The 20,693-nt window shown below is 40.8% G+C and overlaps 1 protein-coding gene across 2 annotated transcripts in view; it reads left to right on the forward strand.

The window, feature by feature from the left end:
- LOC137955991 (ABC transporter A family member 1) overlaps positions 1-20,693 on the forward strand; it is a 104,915-nt gene that overhangs the window by 33,218 nt on the left and 51,004 nt on the right. For both annotated transcript variants that reach the window (XM_068803260.1, XM_068803261.1), the window contains 9 exons: positions 152-214; positions 460-546; positions 5,149-5,247; positions 5,419-5,603; positions 6,061-6,115; positions 6,244-6,315; positions 8,416-9,120; positions 10,251-10,429; positions 10,970-11,180. In XM_068803260.1, coding sequence (XP_068659361.1) covers positions 152-214; positions 460-546; positions 5,149-5,247; positions 5,419-5,603; positions 6,061-6,115; positions 6,244-6,315; positions 8,416-9,120; positions 10,251-10,429; positions 10,970-11,180 — 1,656 coding nt within the window. The remainder of the gene's footprint in view (positions 1-151; positions 215-459; positions 547-5,148; positions 5,248-5,418; positions 5,604-6,060; positions 6,116-6,243; positions 6,316-8,415; positions 9,121-10,250; positions 10,430-10,969; positions 11,181-20,693) is intronic.

Genomic DNA, 20,693 nt, shown 5'->3' on the forward strand with positions numbered 1-20,693 from the left:
GATTGTTAGATCACTCTATATTGTATCAAAACTTCTAGTAATGAATAATCTATTTAATGAGGTCACTGGTCATCTATAACCATTAAGATTGCTCTCATTTTCTTTTCTCTCAGTTTCTCTTTTGTTCTTCTTTCGTTACTCTGTTCATTAGGATGACATACGGAAGGGACTGGGTGTGTGCCCACAACATGATATTCTCTTCCCAGAATTAACTGTGAGTATCTAGAACCATTTTCATTCTGATACATAGTTCTTTTTGAAAAAAGGCAGACACTTTTATATAACATATTGTAGTATCACTGGGTTGTCTGTATTCTTGCATTTAGGATGAATTGATTTATGCCGTCTAAAAGATGTCATAATTTTTAAATATTTTAGAACAGATGGATAGTTTTACCATATTGATCCATATTTTCTATAAGCTTATGCAAAATTTTCCTTCCATGGACGGATTTACAGGTCAAAGAACATCTAGAAATCTTTGCCATCTTGAAAGGCGTTGAGGAAGACATGTTGGAAAGCAAAGTAAATGAAATGATTGATGAAGTGAGTATGATTAGTATTGCTTTGGATCTACTTGTGAAGATTCATACTTATGTTGATTGCATTTATTGCGTCTCCAATAATTACCTTTCTCTAGACTGCATTACTTTTTCTTGGTCTTGTTATTATTTTGTCAACTCAATTATAGAGCGTTGATGCTAGTAGGGTGGTGTAAGTGCCAATGATAGGAGAATGAACTGCTAGCAGTATCTCATCCCCAGAGAACCTGAAATGTAGATCACAACTCATTCTTTTATTTTGATTTCCAGATGCTATATTATATCCATTTCATTTACCGCCATGAATTTAATTAAAATTTCAATGAAGCCAAGGATAGGAGTTGTTCATTCGTATACCTTTGATGTTTCTGCTGAGCGTCATCCTCAATTTATAGAAAGCTCTCTCTGATCGAAAGGTCTAATGGGAGAAATAAAATCACTGTTGTTGTTGCATTGAAGAAATTGTTTGGAGAACCTTTTGTAGAATCTTAGAGATAAGAGGTGAATTATGGCTTGGCTCAATATATGTACTTGAAGTTTTATGCACTGTTGGATGCTCTTGTTGAGTGGGAAAAGTCTCACACTAAAAAATGAGAAGAAAAGTTAATGGGTTATAAGGTTGAGTAATAGGCCTTTTAAGAGGTTAGTCATTTTGGGATGGAAGGGGGTTGAACCCAAAAACTCAGTTCATGGTATCAGAGCAGGTTATGTGTGTGGGCAGAGGCCTAGTTTGTGATCCCCAAGTTATTTGTGTATTGGGGGCTCCATAAATAGAAGCCTATTTGTTGTGGGCTTGATGAAGGAATCTATTGCCCTATTAGAGGGTTTGTGTCCACATCTCAGGCCCGTTATGTGTAAGCCTGGATATGTGGGGAGTGTTGAGTGGGAAAAAACCCCATATTAAAAAAAAGAGAACAAAAGTTAATGGGTTATAAGTGTGAAAAGTAAAATTTTGGTGGAGGAAGAAGAGAAAAATGAGAGAAAAAGAGAAAAAAAAAGAGATAATTTGAGAAGAGCTAGAGAAGGCTTGTTGGGCACCGTGCATGACCCCCTACTCTCTTAAATAACTGATTTGGGCTGATAATTACAAAAAAATGCCCCTATACACCTAATAAACCTTATTCTCCTTATATCTCCCTAACTATGTATTCTATGTATATGAAAATTTAACCACTAATATAACTTAACATGTCGAACAAGATTACATAAATAAATTAAACCATAGAGGTGATGAAATGACCTAAGTACCCTTGGATGTATTTCTAACACTGCCCCTCAAGCTTGAGCGCAAATATCCAGGAGTCCCAACTTATTGCAAAACGATATAAACTTTTGCTTGCTAAGGGCCTTAGTGAAGACATCTCCCAACTGATCTCCAAACCGAACAAACGGAGTAACTACCTCCTTCTTCATACCAACATCTTGAATGAAGTGGCAATCCACTTCAATGTGTTTAGTCATCTCATGGAAAACCCGATTACTTGCGATGAAGATCGCAATCTGATTATCACAAAACATACTCATCGGTTCATCCTGGTTGAAACTCAATTCCCGTGTAATTGATCTGACCCACATTAGCTCGCTCACCGTGTGAGCCATTACACTGTATTCAACTTCTGCACTAGACCAGGCCACAACATTCTATTTTTTACTTCTCCAACAAAACAAATGTCCTCCGATCTAGAGGTTGACTTCCTGTTCAATTTGGACCTAGCATAATCTGCATTAGAGAAAACCAATGTTTTCATATGGTTGTTAGGACTAAAGAAAAGACATTTTCCTAGTGCCCCTTTCAAATTGTCAAAGTTCTTTGTGCAGCTTCTAAGTGTATTTTGTGGCTATACTTACTGCAAAGGAAATTTTAGGTCTAGTAATTGTTGCATAAATTAACTTGCTCACTAACCTCCGATATTGTGTTCTTCATTTATCTTGCCCCCTCCCTCTGCTCCTCGCTGAGTCAATACTTGGGAGCCTCCCCCACTGGTTATTATAAGCTCAACTTTGACGACAGTGCTTTTGGGAATCCGTTGTTAGTTGGCTTTTGGGGGGGGGGGGGAGGTTTCTGTTACCCCTTGGAGGAACAACTATTATGTCATACTCTGTTCCTCTCGGCATTGCGGACTTGACTACTGCTGAGCTCTTTGGCCTCCTCTACAGGCTTCACATCTACTAGGATTGTTCAGAGGTTCACTTATCGTGGAGGGTGATTCCAAAGTCGTCAATGGCTGGTGTTCCATCGCCTCCTTTCCCCCGTGCTGTCACTGTCAGCTTTTTCTTGATAGTATGGACATAGTTTCCACTACCTCTTGTACTTGGTGCCATGTTCCTAGATCAACTAATTCGTCTGTTGATTTGTGTGCTAAATTGGGTCCCTCGCAATCTCTTGTTGTTAGGGGAGGCTTCCCTTGATGTATTCTTTTGCTTTTCTTCGTAATAAAATCATCACTGTTTCAAAAAAATTCCACACTCTGATCATCATGGAGGTCATGTCCCACTTCCACTAGGGTATCGACTGGCTTTGCTCCCAACAAACCGTACTCCTGAAGTATGTTTGTTATACATTTGTGTCATGTTATCACAACTCCTTTACTTTTCACCACTTCAATGCCCAAAAAAATTTCAACGACCCCAAATCTTTAGTTTGAAAATGAGCGGATAAACGAGACTTTTATTTTTTATTTTTTATGAAAGGATGTAAACTTTTCTTTAGTTTGGAAATGTGCAGATAAACGAGACTTGGTATCCTCTATATCAGAAATGTCACTCCTAGATAATATAATATCATCTACACAAACCACTAGCACCACAATTCTAGATTCATTAAAAACAAAGAGTGATTTCAATGACTCCTCGAGAATCCCAAATATTACAACTTGGCTGAATTTTTTATAACCAAGCACGTTGACCATGCTTTAAGCAACATATCCTAGAGGTTGCTCCATATACACAACTTCTTCCACATCACCATATAAGGTGTTTTTATGTCCAGCTGACGTGGAGGCCATCCTTGATTCACTGCAACTGAGTTCAAAATAAAAACAAATGATAAATGAGCAACAAGCGAAAAAGTTTCAAACAAAACAATGCCAAAAGTTTGAGTATACCCCTTAGCAACCCACCGAGTTTTATACTGGCTAATAGAACCATCTGCATTATATTTAATTGTATAAACCCATCAACAACCAACAATTTTTGCTCTTGATGGTAAATCACACAGTTGCTAAGTGCCCCGATCTATCAAAACCTCCATTTCAATATCCATAGCTTACTTCCAATGAGGAGATAAAAGAGCCTCCTGCAATGAAGAAGGAATAGTGTTACAGGTAGAGATTTTTTTTTTTTTTTTTTTTGAAATGGTGTTGAGAACTTTATTAGAAAGAAACAATTACTTTCTGTGGTCACCGAGATTGTAGAATATCTCAGCGCCGGGGGAGCTCGATCCTTGCTCACCTCTTCATCCTGGAGAGCACCAACTCCTGCTTCACCTGGAATGAGCTGGCAGAAGCTCTCTAGAGCTTCTCTCCGGCGAGTTTTCCGGCGACCACTGGCGGTAGTAACTTTGCATTCCCACCTCTCCTTCCCGAGCCTCGCCAAAGCCTTGTCGCCCCCACAAGACCTTTTTCTTCCCTTATCTCCCCTCGTTTGATTCTTCGGTCCAGTTTTTTTGGAGAAGGATTGTTGCTGTCGGCCCAAGCAAGTGGTCCCTCTCGCTGAAACTCAAGCTTCTCAAGCCCCTTTGGAGCTCCTAGGCCCTTGAGCGTCAGTCCTCCCGTTCGGCGGAGAAAGCTTCTGCTCTTGCTTAGGTGGCTACCATTGACATTGGAGAGTGGAGATGTCAGAGAAGAAAGAATAGAGTGCTTAACAAGCTCCGGATCAAGACCTTATTGCTTTGATACCATAAAAAAGATGGAAAATAGGAGAAGAGTGGAGGAAGAAAGAAGAAAGAAGAAAGTGAGAGATGAGAGAAACTTGAGTGTGCTAAATGACACTTGATACGGGAAAAGATTGACCTCTTTTTCTTTTTATTCTTCATTTAAGTGACTTGATGTCTATTTACACAAATACCCCTCATGACTCGAATCTCTATAATTCAGTAACTAAACATCAGAATAACATGTAATCTGGACCATAGACTTCTAACAATAACCTCATCTCGCTGATACTCCTAGAGACATATATATAATACAAAAATAATCAAAATAGCCCTACTTGATGTTTAACACTCTTGTCTTCAGAGTCTCAACTGATGATAACAAGATTCTCCTTACTGCTGTACTAAAAGGTGTCCTTTCCACATTGTCAAACCATCAACCAAAGTTGGAAGAAGTTGGATTGTCTTCATGAGGTTTATAAGGTTGCAATGAAGTTGCAAATTTCCTCAAAAGTAATTCTCTACCTTTCAAATTGGTCCAGAATTGTCCCAATTGTAACTGATTATGATGGTTGGTCAATTAATTGTCCCATGGGAGCTGTTTTATGAAGTTGTCTTTATTTGATTGTTGTTGTAGTCAAGATTTGTGAAGTTTCAGTTTGAGAAAGTAGATTTAGGAAATTGCTTTTCAGAAAGCTTAAATAAATCTTTTATTATGTTTGTCTTATCGGTCAGGTTGGTTTGGTAGACAAAGTTAATACAGTTGTTGGGGCTTTATCTGGTGGGATGAAGCGGAAACTCTCCCTTGGAATAGCTCTTATAGGAAACAGCAAGGTTTGATCACTATTTTACATGGAAAACTAAGGATTTAATACATTATTTTTCACTAGATTTTTGGCATTTTGTTTTTCTGTTTGTGAAATGACTACGAAGGTACCTGTACCAGTGAAGATTTTTATGTATTGTTTTGAATTTCTTTCTTGTATATCAACGGATCATCTCTAGGTTATCATTCTGGATGAACCTACAAGTGGAATGGATCCATATTCCATGCGCTCGACTTGGCAATTAATAAAGAAGATAAAGAAGGGTAGAATCATCTTGCTGACAACACACTCCATGGATGAGGCTGATGTGCTTGGTGATCGCATAGCTATCATGGCAAATGGTTCATTGAGATGCTGTGGAAGGTTTCTTGTTACTTGAACTTGCTATCTTCTGTCCTTTGCTTTGGTTGGCTTTGATGTAATGTGCTCTTATGCTTCTCTCTTTCCTTAATGGACCTCTTATTCTAGAAAAAAAAAAGCTCCATGTTTTTGTGCTTGGCTAGTTGTACATTTACTAAGTACATTTTGTTTCATTCACATTTCTTGTCTATTCTTCATTTACTTTTTAAAAATTTCCTATTAGGATTCTGTCATACTTGTGGGTTGACTTGTTACTCCATAATATGGCTTATTTGAGGCTAATTTTAAGTTCTGTTTGAAATCAATTCCAACTTTAAGAGTACTTAATTTTTATTTTCTTTTTCATTTTCTCTGTTATGTTTCTTGGTAGCTGTCCTACCTGGTAAGTAATGCTCAGATTCTTGAATGGCGGACATCCAGTTATTGGTTACTCATTATTTGGCCTTTCCCTGTGGCACAGCTCTCTTTTTCTCAAGCATCGGTATGGGGTTGGTTATACCCTCACTCTTGTGAAGGTTTGTAAATGGCTAACTGAATTCTCTAGCTATTAGTCTTCATTTGGTCATTGCTTAGAAAACCTGACCAAAGAGTTAGTTTCTTTCAACTGATATTTGTATTGCCACTGCCACTGTCTTCTTGACAGACCTCACCAGGTGCTTCTATAACTGCTGATATTGTTCAACGTCATGTTCCATCTGCAACCTGCTTAAGTGAGGTATCTTGGAGTGTGCACACTTCATATTTTTGTTTCATATGTGAATGGTAAAGAACTGCTCAATGAAGTTGGAAAATGGGTATTTTGATTATTTTGACGCTTTTGTTGAAAGTTGAAGAAAAAATTAATAAAACATGAGTATATAGCTTAGATTTTATTTTAATTTTATTTTCAGAATTATTATATTCTTATGGGTGTTTGAATCAAAGCCCCCAAGACACACTTTTATGTTTCCAACTCAACCTGTCTCATCGGAGACATCTCAGATTTTTGCTTACCCACTACTCCAATAACCAGTCATAGAACCGTTAAGATACTCCTGCACTTATTTAACTTCATGTTGGTTTTGGTGCAAACTTAGGGATAAGAATGCTTCCTTGCTTCCCAGATGTGGCTTGATGAACATACATATGCACACACATATGCACACTCATATACAAGTACATTCATCTAAAGTTGGTTTTAGTGCAAGTTTTTGGAACACACCTCATCGGTGTTCTAAGCTTTCCCTTGACAGTAACCCATTGGCTAGGTCATGATGGTTGCAATAAGACATCTACAAAAATAAGGGTTGTATTCTGCTTTCCTTTCACGATTGTTTGGCTTGTTCTCCAGAGTGTGCTTAAGTTTTCTTTGGACCTTTTCTGGAATAATCTAACTTTTACTAGAAACAGCTTGGCTTGTTGGGCATCTTCCCTCAACAAATCACTCGATCAGCAATATCTTTGAGAGTAAATGTCACTTTGGAGAACCCTTTGGTATACGGTGGAATCGTCTAGCACAAAAAATAATTGTACAACAGTGAATCTTTGGAGGGTGCTTTGTTGAATTTCTGAAAAAGAGAAGTAATTCATTGGCTTGATTATTAATTGAGTATAATGAGCCTTTATTTATAATAGAGGAAACAAGTATAATCATATTACAATTAAACTACTATTAGGAAATCTTTTGAAGGGCTTTATCATCATTTTTCACTCAGTATAAAGTCCAACAGCTATGGGATATAAATGAGCCTTTCCTTCTCACTCCGGGATCAATCTGTAACTGGGTTTGTTGTCTAGAACAAATGATTGTTATCTTATTCTATGTGTTTAGTTTTGTCTCTAGTCCTATTTTCATGTAATTTGAACAAGTATGTAGGGAGATATAAGGGTTTAAGAGTTTTTAAGTGATAAGGGGCACTTATGTAATTTATTCTCAGAACTATTATAAAAATACTGGGGTTGAACTCGACCCCCAAGAAGAGTTTCCACACTCTTGTTCTCTCCTCTTTTCTTTCTTTCACTCTCTCTTTCTCTCCAAAACCCTAAATTTCACTTTTTTTCAACTACCCATGTCCTAGTTACACCCAAGTCTAAATCCTAAAGATAAGTCCTAGAATAATTAAACTAAACATAAATAGAAGACTAAAATAACTAAAACACCTTGTAACTGAGACACTTCTGTGAGAGCTCCTCATGTAAGACTCCTGTTGGACTCCACCATATTAATTCTCCTTCTTTGAGACTTCTTCCTATGAGAGTCATGTAAGACTCTTCTATAATTGCTCTTCAACATGTTTAATAGCATCAATTTTTTGTCTCCTAAGCAAATCCCTATTTTATAATGAAAAAAATTGAGAAGAAAGAAGGTTGAAGAGAGAGAATGAAAGGGAGAGAAAGTGGAGAAGAGAAAATTGAGAAAGTGACTGAGTTGGGGGACCTGCACGTCCCCCAGCCTCTATTTATAATCAGGGTTGAGTACAATTTACAATATTGCCCTTTAAGTGAAAAGCCTAATTCTCTATATCTCCTATTCTACGTGTCCTCTTTACATGAAATTTGGTCCATAGACATAGTTTGACACGTAGAACAAGATTACATCAAGAAATATAAATAACGACAAGGTAAAATGACCACAATGCCCCTGTTTTTGTTTTTCAACATCTCACTTTTTCTCTGTTTTGTTTTACTGTGGTTTTCTTTTAAAACTCTGAGCAAAGAAATCTCATCTGTCTGGTAAATGGGTAATACAATTGCAGTTTATTTTTCTTAAAAATAAAATTAACTTTATAAAGTTGATTTATTTTATGTATCTAGAGTTCATTTGGTTTCTTTTCAGGTGGGTACGGAGATTTCATTTAGGCTTCCTCTCTCCTCATCATCTGCATTTGAAAGCATGTTCCGGGAAATAGAGAGCTGCATCTGGAAATCTGGTTGTAACTCAGAAGCAAGCTGTAACAGCGACAAAACCGCCTATGGTATTGAGAGTTATGGAATCTCTGTAACCATGTTAGAGGAAGTGTTCTTGAGAGTGGCAGGATCTGAGTTTAATGAAACTGAAAGCCTTGAGCAGAGTAAGCCACATGCAGAGTCTAGTATGGTAACATATAAAGCCTCTGATCTCCCATCAAAAGCCTCGAATTCCAAATTGTGCTTTAGAAATTGTTGGAATGTGTTCCTCATTTTAAGTTCCGCTGTGTGGAGAGCATCCTGTTTGATCCTGTCAACCATTTTTAGTTTCATTGCATTCTTAAACATTCACTGCTGTGGCTGTGGAGTCTTCCTTGGATCCACATTTTGTGAACACTTTCGAGCTCTGATCATAAAGAGAGCAATCTATGCTCGGCGAGACAGAAGAACGGTTGTCTTCCAGCTTCTCATTCCAGCTGCCTTCTTGTTTTTCGGTCTGCTTTTTCTTGAACTAAAGCCACATCCTGATCAACTATCAGTGACTCTCACAACATCACATTTTAATCCCTTGCTAGGAGGCGGTGGTGGAGGAGGGCCTATTCCCTTCAATCTGTCTTTGCCTATCTCAGAAAAGGTTTGTGAACCTCCTGCATTTTTGTTCAAAACAAGTAGGCTGTGTTTCCATTTTTATGATCAAATGTGGTTCATGATGTCTTTACAGCTAACGATATGGAAGATCTTTCAACACTAGGCTTTGCTGAGCTGCAATACTTTATAAATTTTGTGTATGTTTAATGTGACAATGCTGTGATCATTATGGATGCTCTGGTTGAACTTTACCCATATCTAAGTCCGATGTGGTTACACAAGAAAATCAAGGCCAGAAAAACAAATTGTTTGAAACAGGATATTTTGACAATGGACCTGGTTGCACTATATAAGTATGAAGCAAAACGATCCAGTGAGGCAAGCCCAAAGTAATTGGGATTTGCTTTGAGGGTGATAATAAACGTGTCCCCTCTTGTACACTAGCCCTGTATTCTAGTTTCTCGAAGCACTAAAAGTTTTCCTCCATTATCAAAAAAAGAAAAAAAAAAGGGTTTCTCATTATACTCAAGAAGAAAAAGATTTGACTTTACTAGTGTGGGAAATCTATTTTAGTTATTTATTTATTTATTTAGAATCTCCTAAGGTAAGCCTTTGATCAGGAGATTAGAATGCTCTGTTTGGCTTTTGGAAAATGATCCATATGTTCTGGCTGCTTAGTTATGTGCTGCTCTGCATAACTTGATACATTGTTACATGGAAATTCTGTCCATGGTAATTGATTTTGAGCTGAGTTATGCTGCTCAGCATAAGTGGGAAACATTGTTACCTGGAGATTCGCATCCAAGGTAATTGATTTGGAGCTAAGTTTCAGCCCTCACTGGAATACAAGTTAAAAATATGGATCTTAAACTGAGTGCAAGGGTTTGGATTCAGGCCGTACAACATTTGTTAAGATCCTTTGTGGATGTAGCCTGTACAAACCTCTGCTTAAGTGTTAGATAGGAGTCATGTACCATGCCACGGTGTTCTCAGTGACTTCTTCCTTTGCAAACTTGCCTTTTACTCTTTTTTAATGCATCTGTTTTTTTGACTAATTCTGTAAAATCTTTGCAGGAGAAAAAGGATGTAAAACTTCACTCACCATCTAACCCAGCTGTTTTTCTTGCATTAGTTGATATTTGTTTACATATTTGCTCAAAAGGTATAAATTTGCAGGTGGCATCCTATGTTAAAGGCGGGTGGGTTCAGAAAGCAGAACTTAGGTCTTACAGCTTTCCTGATGCAGAGAATGCACTTGCAGATGCTATTGATGCAGCAGGACCAACATTGGGCCCCTTACTTATTTCTATGAGCGAATATCTAGTTACTAGTTTGAATGAATCTTACCAGTCAAGGTCTGTTTATTTATACGTCTTCTTCTAGGTTAAATTGGCAATTTGTTTTTCAAAAGTTATGTTTGAAATTCCCTAAAAGTAAATCTCTGATTGATGAGGCATTAAACAGCAACAACTTTCTTGCTCATCAGCTTTGAACTATTCCTTTTCCTTGTTGCCTTTTTCATGATACTGCCAAATTTACTTGTAGTGTGGCTTGAACCTCATTGATTATGCACTGGGTTTCATTTTTGAATAATCTGTGGGAACATTGAAAAAAAGAGAGGATAAAGAGACATGCTTCTAACTGTTTTTTATTTTTTTTATTTTTATTTTTATTTTTAGAATAGAGCGATTTTATTGAGAGCCTGAGTGCAAAACGACAATGCAAGACATGTTTCTCAGTGTTAAAACTTAAACCCTTCAACTCTTTCTTTTAGATCCTCTTAATAGTTTTTATTTTTTTGATAATATAGCTCAAATAAGTTGCCCTCTTCTTCTTTTGTATTACATGGTCTTTCCCTCTTGTTCCTATGTTTATTCTTATTGTTTGATGTGAAGGTATGGTGCAGTTGTAATGGATGATCTCAATGATGATGGAAGCATAGGTTATACTGTACTTCACAACAGTTCTTGTCAGCATGGAGGTCCAACTTATATTAATCTGATAAATGCTGCAATTTTGAGGCTGGCTACTAATAATGAAGCTATGATGATCCAAACTCAAAATCATCCCTTGCCGATGACAAAAACTCAACATGCACAGCACCATGTAGGTTTATCTCACTTCTCTCTATTTTTCTATCCATCCGTCTATCTAGCTAGCTTTTTCCTTAGTTTTTACGAAGTCCACATTCAACGCACTTACTATGAGAGCATTTATCAAACCTGCAAAATGATTGCCTCAATCTAATTTGCTTTATATATTTATTAGTGAACAGTGACTACGACTGATGTAATCCATTTACATAATTTTGCCTTTGTGGCATTATTAATGAGAAATCTGTTCATATTGCATGGCGTCATCCATGAAAGTAACATCTTTTAAACCGTAAAAGTTTTTATTAGTGTTTATCAGCTCTAGTAATGAAAGTTGTTGAGAGTTGTAAGCTTTAGGGGTAATATTGTAACTTTATTATGGTTTTATGAGTTTGCATCAAGTGTAATTGGGGCAGATAATTTAGAAAGTTTTACTTCGTATTAGTAATCTGACGGTAGTTATGCAATTGAACCTTTTTTATATGTCCTTAGTGATTGGGGATAATCAATTCAGACTGTAGAACTACTAACAGAGGTCACAGCCTTGAAGTTCTTCTCCATGGTGTTTCTGATTTTACTTGACATCAGAACCTAATTCGATCTAATGAGGTGCCCTCTAACATGTCTTTCTCCTTTTTCTCTCTCACTTTCCTCTCCCTGACCTGCGACTGCCTTCTAGTGATAGAGTTCATAATTTCTTATTATTTTCACATGGAGTATGCAAGGAGAACATAGGGGAATCAAATTTAGCAAGTTTGGAAGAGTCTTGGGCACCAAGCAAGGAAAAGGGAGGGGGGCGCCAGCCTAGGGGCATTTTGGGCATCTTATCAAGAAAAGTCAAAAAGTGTAGTCAGAGGAGTCTTAAGTCTTAGTTTCCTATTAGGAGTTCTAAATTTCCAATCTTTTTTTTTTGAAAAGAGGTGTGAATATATTACTGAGAAAAAGAATACAAACCTTACTAAACAGGACCTTCCTCCACAACAAGATGTTGGAGAAAAACACCTGATTTAGCCTGACTATCTGCTAAGTGATTAGCGGATTTAGGGATATGATTCCACATACATTGTAATTGGGAAGTTAAAATATTTATATCATCAAAAAGATCCCAGTGACACCAAGGAGGTTTACATGTATTCTTACACCAACTGATGACAACTTAAGAATTGCCTTCGACATATAAAGGTCCTACCAGCCTTTGATGAAATAGTTTCAGGCCATTAAACAACCCAGATAACTCGGCTGTAGTTGAGTCTGATATCCCGATTGGCCCGGAAAAAGAGAAGAGAAGATTCCCTTTATCATCGTGAACAACCCCTCCATATCCAACAGGCCCCGAGCAACCCAACGCACTTCCATTAAAATTTAGTTTAAAAAAGCCAACCGGGGGAAGAGACCAAGTCTTCATAATCGGAGGACGGGGGAGATGAGACATTTTTGCAACAAGATCCCAATTCTCTCAAATGTTGATTCCTTCAAGATTTTTAATTTCTTTTCTCATACGAATCCAAGAAGTAACTTGCCCAATAATTCGGTTGGTAAGAATATTGTCGGGAAGAGATTTTTTATTAAACCTTCTGTTATTCTGTTCTTTCCAAAGGGCCTAGATGATGTGACCGATGCAGCAAGAGATTAATAACTTTCCAAGTTTAGGGAGATTAACCTTTGTAATCGTATGGATTGTAGATATGAGATTTTGGGAGGAGCAGTATTGCATGCCAATTTTGTTGATGATCTTTGTCCATACTGAGTGAGCATAGTTACAATGCAATAATATATGATCCGTAGTTTCCATGTAGGATAGGCAAAACGGGCACAGAGGATCCAAAACATGCGTTCCCCGGCGTATTAACGAATCCGATGTCAAGATTTTGTTTTGGCATGCTGTTCAGATAAAGAATTTTGCTCTTGGGGGTACGTGTAGAGACCTGATGGGTGACAGGATTGAGCAAGGGGGGGGGGGGGGGGGGGGGGGGGGAGGAGCATAGTTACAATGCAATAATATATGATCCGTAGTTTCCATGTAGGATAGGCAGAACGGGCACAGAGGATCCAAAACATGCGTTCCCCGGCGTATTAACGAATCCGATGTCAAGATTTTGTTTTGGCATGCTGTTCAGATAAAGAATTTTGCTCTTGGGGGTACGTGTAGAGACTTGATGGGTGACAGGATTGAGCAAGGGGGGGGGGGGGGGGGGGAGAGGGGGGGTGGAGTGCTTTGTATGTAGTTGAGGTAGAAAACGTACCTTCGGGACAATGAGTCCATATCAGGGTGTCTGGGCCATTTCTGACACGAACCGAAGATAGGCTCGTAATGAGTTCGGTAGCTTCAAGAGTTTCTGCTACGGAGATTTAAGTTCCAGTCACAAGAATTCTGCCTGACAACTGAAATATTAGCCTCCTTGTTTCTAGCAAGTGAGAAGATTTGACCATAGCTAGAGTTTAGACTAGCCTGGCCTATCCACCAATCTGTCCAAAAACTTGTCCTACTGCCAGATCCAATATAACACTTGACAATGTTATTGAAGACAGGCAGTAAATTAGCTATTTTTTTTCCAAACAGGAGATAATCTGTTATACCTTCCTCCTTCAGTCCACCATCCCGAGAGCTTATCTGCTTTTCCTGCCACTATATTTCTCCAAATTAGGACGAAAACATATTGAATTTCTAAAGCAGAGCCGAGTTTGTTGCTGTAGTGTTGCGAATCCCAAGGCCACCCTCAGCAAAAAGTTTACAAACGTCAACCCATTTCACTAGACAATATTTTTTTTCACCATTTTGCCTGCCCCATAAAAATCTTCTTTTTAAAAACTCTATTCTCTTTTTGACAGAAGCAGGGCAACGGTACAAGGATAAAAAATAAAATGGAATACCGTGTAAAGAAGACTTAATCAGAGTGAGTTTACTAGCTTTGGACAAGAATTTCTCTCCAAGAAGCAAGTCTACTTTCGAGGCGCTCAATGATTGGGTGCCAAGCAGATTTTGAGGGTAAGGCCGGAGATAGAGGAAGACCCAAATACGTGCCCAGAGAGGAGACAACTTTACAAGCTTAGTAGTTTGCCATGGAATTAAGAACCGAGGGATTATTATTGAAACCCAAAATGGATGATTTAGCCCAACTTACCTTCTGTCCAAAAGACATCTCAAAGAGGTTTAGGAGAGCTTTCAAGTGGGAGGTTTGGGTAAAGGTACCTTCTCCGAAAAAAAATAGTATCATCAGCATATTGCAATAAGGGAATGTCCTGGCCGGAATTAGTTGAGATAGGATTAAGCTAACCAGTTCTTTTGGCAAATCTGACCATAGAATCAAGATGTTCCCCCAAGAGAGTGAAGAGGAATGGGGACAGTGGGTCACCTTGTCTTATTCCTCTCGTAGTTTTGAAATAGCCACATGACATCCCGTTTACTAGGATTGAAAAATATGGGGAAGAGATACAACTTCTCATCCAAAATTTCCACCGAGTCCCAAAACCCATTCTATCAAAAAGGTAATCAATTAGCTTCCAATTTACTCGGTCAAAGGCCTTTTCAAAATCAATTTTTAGGACGAATCTTGGCCTCTTTGATTTTTTGAAGGTGTCTAGGAGTTCATGGGCAGCCATGGCAAAATCTAAAATATTTCTATCTCGGATGAAAGCACTTTGGCAAGGGCTTATGATTTTGGAGAGGTGGGTCCGAAGGCGATTAGCAAGCAGACGGGCTATGATTTTATAATAACTTGTGGTGAGATTGATGGGTCTAAAATCTTGAGGAAGATTGGTAGGAGATTTTTTTGGGAGTAGGGCAATAAAAGCACCTACTTCCTTATGGGTGATACTGACTTGGTGAAAATTTCCGACAAACGCATAAACATCCGATTTAATGGTATCCCAATATTTATGATAAAACTCACCATTAAAACCATCCGGTCCAGGCGCTTTATCCTTCGGAAGCCCCATTGCTACTGATTCAATTTCTTCTGTGCTGAAGGGCTTTTCCAAGTCTGTTGCCTCAGACAAGGAGATTCTCAGGTAATCGAGTTGAGGCAACTTCGGCCGATTGAAGCGCTCTTCTGAGTATAGTTCTGAGAAAAACTTCATAAAGAGATTAGAGATAGAGGGACTATCCGTAATCACTTGGTCTGCATGACAAAGGGAAGTGATACGGTTAACCCTCCTTCTGGCTGAGGCAATAGCATGGAAAAACTTCGTATTTCCATCCCCCTCAGCCATCCAGCGAAATCTTGCACGCTGTTTCCAGCGAACAGTTTCGCAGCGAAGCAGATTAGAAAGCTCAGAATTTAATTGACATCTAAGGATTAATTCAAAGGGAGAAATGGAACTTTGCTCTTTGAGTAAGTCGAGCTTCGAGATGCAAAGATGAACCGAATCCTTCTGAGAAGCAGCAGCAACACGATGGGAAACAAACCACGGACGAATCTTCAACTTCAAAGCTTTTAATTTAAGGGCGAGGTTCCAACCAGGGTTAGGGTGATGATTCAACTCTTGCCACCAGACCGGAATGGAAGAGTTGAAAACTTCCAACAGGGTCCAAGAATTTTCAAAGCGGAAGGGAGAACGCCCCCAGGAAGGGGGGAGGGTGTTAATTTGAACAGGCCAATGATTAGAACCCACTTTGTTGAGGACTTGGCCAAATGCATTTGGAAAGAGATTGAGCCAATCATTGTTAACAAAAAAAGGGTCCAGCTTTGTAAGGATTGGTGGGGATTGGCCATTTGACAAAGTGTATTTTTTTTTGGATAGGAAGATTTCTGAAAGTTTGAGACTGGAAATGAGGTCGGAGAAGGCTTTCATGGCAGATATAGTTCTGGGCTCAGGAGGGCTTTTTTCAGAGCAAAGTAAAATGGAGTTAAAGTCTCCGGCTAGAAGCCAAGGCAGATCCTATAAGTGGACTAGTTGAAATAATTCTTCCCAGAAAGAGGCTCGATTATTAGGTCTAGTCGGTCCATATACACCAGCTAGAGCCCATGACGTGCCCAAAGTATAATCATGGAAACGTATACCAATGGAGTATTGACCCAATTGGTAGAGATTTGTGTCCACCAATTTTGGGTCCCAGATGACAAGAATGCCACCCGAGTGCCCAATAGCATCGACCGTTGCCCATGCAGGGTCCAGACCATACCATAACTTGCGAGCGATAGAGTAATCAAAAGTTTGTAGTTTCGTTTCAACTAGAACTACAATTTTTGGTTTACATTCCAAAAGAGCTGCTTTGATGATGGGGCGCTTAGAGTGTGAACCAATTCCTTTGACAGTCCATGACATGATGATCATTTAGAAACTGGTAGGTTGATATCCTTCTCCCGTTGGCGAGAAGCCTCGTGGTAGTAAGAGCTAAAGATCCATGCAAGTTCAGCTAGCTCGTCGTATTCTTCCGGTGGAAGATCAACTTCTTGTTCTTCCAGAAATAGGAGGTCTTCCTCCGGTAGGGGCTGGTGTTGGGACTGGGGCAGCGGCTGGGTACCTGGGAAGCAAGGAGACAGAAAGTCTGTTGCTGGGTATGGGGTGGCATACTCAGATTGGGATTGAGGCAGAGGTTGCGACTGGTGACCCATGTAAGAACAGACATAAAGTTTGTTGGAGGCAGTGGGGGGGTAGGGGTGGGGGTGGGAACGGGTGGAGTATTGATTTTCTGGGGGGAGGTAGCTTTTGCTTTGCCCTTTTTCTTTTTTCTGGAGTAGTTGAAAGTGAAAGGGGTGACTAAGGATCTTTTTTCTGTTTCGGGTTTAGCTATTTCGAAGGAGGGGGTGAAGGGAGTTTTGGTTTTGGAGCTTGATGCTTCCATGTGGGGGTTTGGGTTGAAGATTTGTAATGGAACGGTGGATAAATAATAGCTGGAGATGATATTTATATGGGTTGGGGGGTTATTGGGAAGAGGAGACGCAGGATCTCGGATGGTATCTGCTTTGGGAGAGTTGTCGGACTGACAGGCGTTAGTCCGAGTGGATGATTTTTGGATGGGAGGTGTACCTTTCTGAGTAGCCGTGTATGGGTAGATTTCCCGTCCTGGATTGTGATAAGTGGGGGCCTTTGAAGGGGGCTTTTGTGCCAGGTTTGGGAAAAGAGAAGGATTTTTTTGGGTTGGGAATGGTGTTGTGTGGGGCTTAAGGGAAATGTGGAGACTTACAAAAGTTTGGATACAAAGCCGTTGACTGGTCATTTCTATCTGGCGTGAGTGCCCGTGCCGAAAAGACAGTTGACGGGGAAGGAGATTTCTGAGAGACTCGAGGGAAGATATGGTGTGGGCGTACGTTGCTTTGTCCCGAGGACGTTGGAGGCAGAAAGGCGACAGGGGAATTATACGATGTTGGATATCGGGAGGTGGGGTGAGGGAAGCTGGGGGGAATTCGGTAGGGAGTAGGAGTGGTTTTCGGGTCGCGGGCTAGGGACAAAGATTTTCAAAGATTTGAAGTGGTTGATGAGGTGATGGGGGGCGATATCGGAGCAGAGTAGGGTGTTATGGGTCAGACCTCGAGGTGCGAACAGATCTGCCAGAGGTCCTCCGTGCCAGTTTGCATCCCGTACGAAGGCGGTGAAATGTTTTGGTTGTCGAGGAGGGGGGATGGGACATTTGGGTTTTGAGTGTTTAGGGTTTCAGGATTCTGACATGATGGTGGGGTCAGGGGAATATCAAGGGGTGGCGGTGAGATGATTGGAGAAAGCGAGAGGGAGGACGTATCGGGAGGTGGTGATGGGATTATGTGGGCCAGAGATGTGACAGGTGGTTGAATAATTTGGATATCCGAAAGTATGTGTAGGATGTGGGGGGAGGGCGGGGATTTCAAGGGAAGGTAATGATGATGAGGTGGCGTGGAAGTTGAATTTTGGGCTTTGTGAGTGTTTGGGGTTTTGGGATTCTGACATGGGGAAGGGGTTGGGGGATTATTGAGGGGCGGCGATGAGATGGTTGGAAAAAGTGGGAGGTTGGCCGTATCGGGAGGCTCATTGGGCGACAGTGATGGGGTTAAGTGGGGCGGTGATGTGACGGGAGGGTAAAGGTTTTGATTTTTTGGAAGTATAGGGCTAGGACGTGGGGGGGGGGGGGGGTTGGTGTTTGGTGAGAAAAATTGGTTTTTTGGATTTTCTGGATGTTTGGATTTTCGAGGAAAAGATTTCCCCTCTGTACGACTCCTTGACTGATGGTCATGGCTTTCCTCTGAGTTGGCTTGGTTACCCCTGAGCAAAGCTCGGGGCGAGCTTGGAACTGGTCAACTCAGAACTCAACGATTCCGAGTGTCTAGGTTGGGTCGACTCGGAAGCTTGCGAGTCAGGGTTCATGGAGGGGAGACAAGTCATCTCCCTGAACTCCATAGTGATCCAAGCAGAAAGATCTCCAGAGTGAAGTTCAATGAGTTGCAAGCCACTTACCGGGGTCTTTGGCTTAATGAGAAATTTTAACGTGAGCAATTCTGTAGCTTTTTCTTCTGCCCAAGCGAGCTCTCCAAAGATGTTGGCCAGGCTTTCCAGAGTCTGTCGGCAGTGGAGCTCTGGTGGAATGCCTCGGGCAATAACCCATTGGCCGTTCAAGGTGAGGCCAGTTGTCCAACAAGCTATACTCATAAATGGGGATGCAGTCTCATTTTTTAAACGAAACAACTCATCTTTGTCTTCTTGCGTTTTGGAGATCAACAACCAACATTGATCCGGAATGTGCATGATGTCAAGGGTCTTTCTAAGCTTTTCTCTTACTCTAAATTGCCAATCTTTAATTTCCTATATTTATATAATCTCTAAAATCAGAATATTAGTTAGAGTAGGAGTTTCCTATTTCGGTAACATCTGTCGAGAGCTCGAATGAGCTAACATGCGCCGATAGAATGTCGCGATGAGAGAGAAGAGAGAGGCGAGAGACCAGATCGTAGGGAGAATCGACGGGAAGACGACGAGGCACAAGGACCTGCAGCCTGACTAGCCGACAGATCGTCACGACGATGGCCGACGAGTCTTTGCAACAAATTGACGATCGAACCAGATCTGGTTGTGATCTTTCGGGGAGACATAAGCTGAAAGGTATGCGTCGTTCCCGATCAAAAACTTTTTCCGATCGGGAACCCCACCTCCGACCGTGATGTAAGGGAGAAAGCTTTCCGTCCCTCCCTCTCCTAGACGGCAATGAAGACCTGTAACTTTCGTAGGTGATGACTGATGGCCTCCAGATGTTGTTCGACAATCTCAATATCACTTCTTTGATGATTCCGAGAGCAACAACAGTGAGGAGAGCTCGAGTAGTTGTTGTGCGACATGTGACAACGGTGGCGCCACTAGCTGAACCATTGTTCGCTGCCGAAGCCGGAGAAGACGACCCCGATAACCACCTTTTCACTTCATTTTTTGTCCTACAGCCGTCACGATCACTCAGGTGACCATCCAATGCGCCGAAAATGACCGTATTATAGTAAAAACATGGGAGCATCGTGTCTCCAGCTCTATTGGCTGGCGCTTCTTTCCTTAGTGCCTTCTTGACAGCAACTGTTGAGGATATGAGGACGTCACCCAGAACCAGAGAACTCTGGTCCAGATCCTGGCTATATTATTTTCGTACGATCCGCCGTGGGAACTGTGTTGAATGCAAAATTTCGCAGCACATGGGCACCATGGCCTGTGTCACTATCCTAGAAACAACCAACTCCGACTTCGGCTGGAGTTAGCTAGGCCACGCCATCCGCCACATTCTTCCTCTCCCATCACCATCCAACACCTACCTCCCCAACTAGACTACCCCCCTTTTCCCCTTTGCCCCCCTTGTTCCCAAACCCGACAATCCAAAAAACTGCCCCCACTTACCCCGCTCCTTACTCGACTAACCCCTTGGCCCTATCTGTCAACATTGCCCCTTATATCGCTCGTATGGACCTCTCACAGACGAGCCATGCCACTCCCAGACCCACCTCCTTCCTCCTTTCCGACAGCGAGTCCTCATCTTCCTCCTCATCTGAGACCAGTCAGCCCAGTGGCCCTCCCCACAGTCAAGGGAAATGATTCATGGAGACCTTTGCTTTCTCCCACCGGATGACAGAAATCGGCAGTTCTACTTGGCTTTGCAGAATGAGTGCCAACAGTTTGATGATGAAACTTGGGGTCGTATCTCCAAGTTGGGTTGGAGAATGGGAGTGGTTTATAATGATAACATTTGGTGTGGCAAGACCACATCAGGAGTTTGCAGAGAAGTCAAGAAATGATTATCCTTTCTTGGAATGCTAGCGGGATTGGATCCTCCAGAATGCGTGCTACTGTTCGGAATCTTATTTCCAGAAGTAATCCATCTATTGTAATCCTCCAAGAATCTAAATGTCAGTACCCTTCCAATTCCATTATGCATGACCTCTGGGGTTGTAATAATTTGAAATGGCTTGCTATTAATGCTATTGGGTTTTCTGGTGGCCTCTTTCTTCTCTAGAACTCCTCTATAGTTGAATTCTCAGAGGACGTGTTGGAGTTAAGTTGCTTGACAGATGCACTGGTTTCACTTGGGGGCTTGCCGGCATTTATAGCCCTACTAGATACCGCGAGGTCGCTCTTTTTGGGA

This window comes from Aristolochia californica, unplaced genomic scaffold, assembly GCF_029961685.1.
Source record: "Aristolochia californica isolate CCGP_79_NKW_82.1479 unplaced genomic scaffold, dmAriCali1.0.hap1 SCAF_2, whole genome shotgun sequence".
NCBI lineage: Eukaryota > Viridiplantae > Streptophyta > Magnoliopsida > Piperales > Aristolochiaceae > Aristolochia > Aristolochia californica.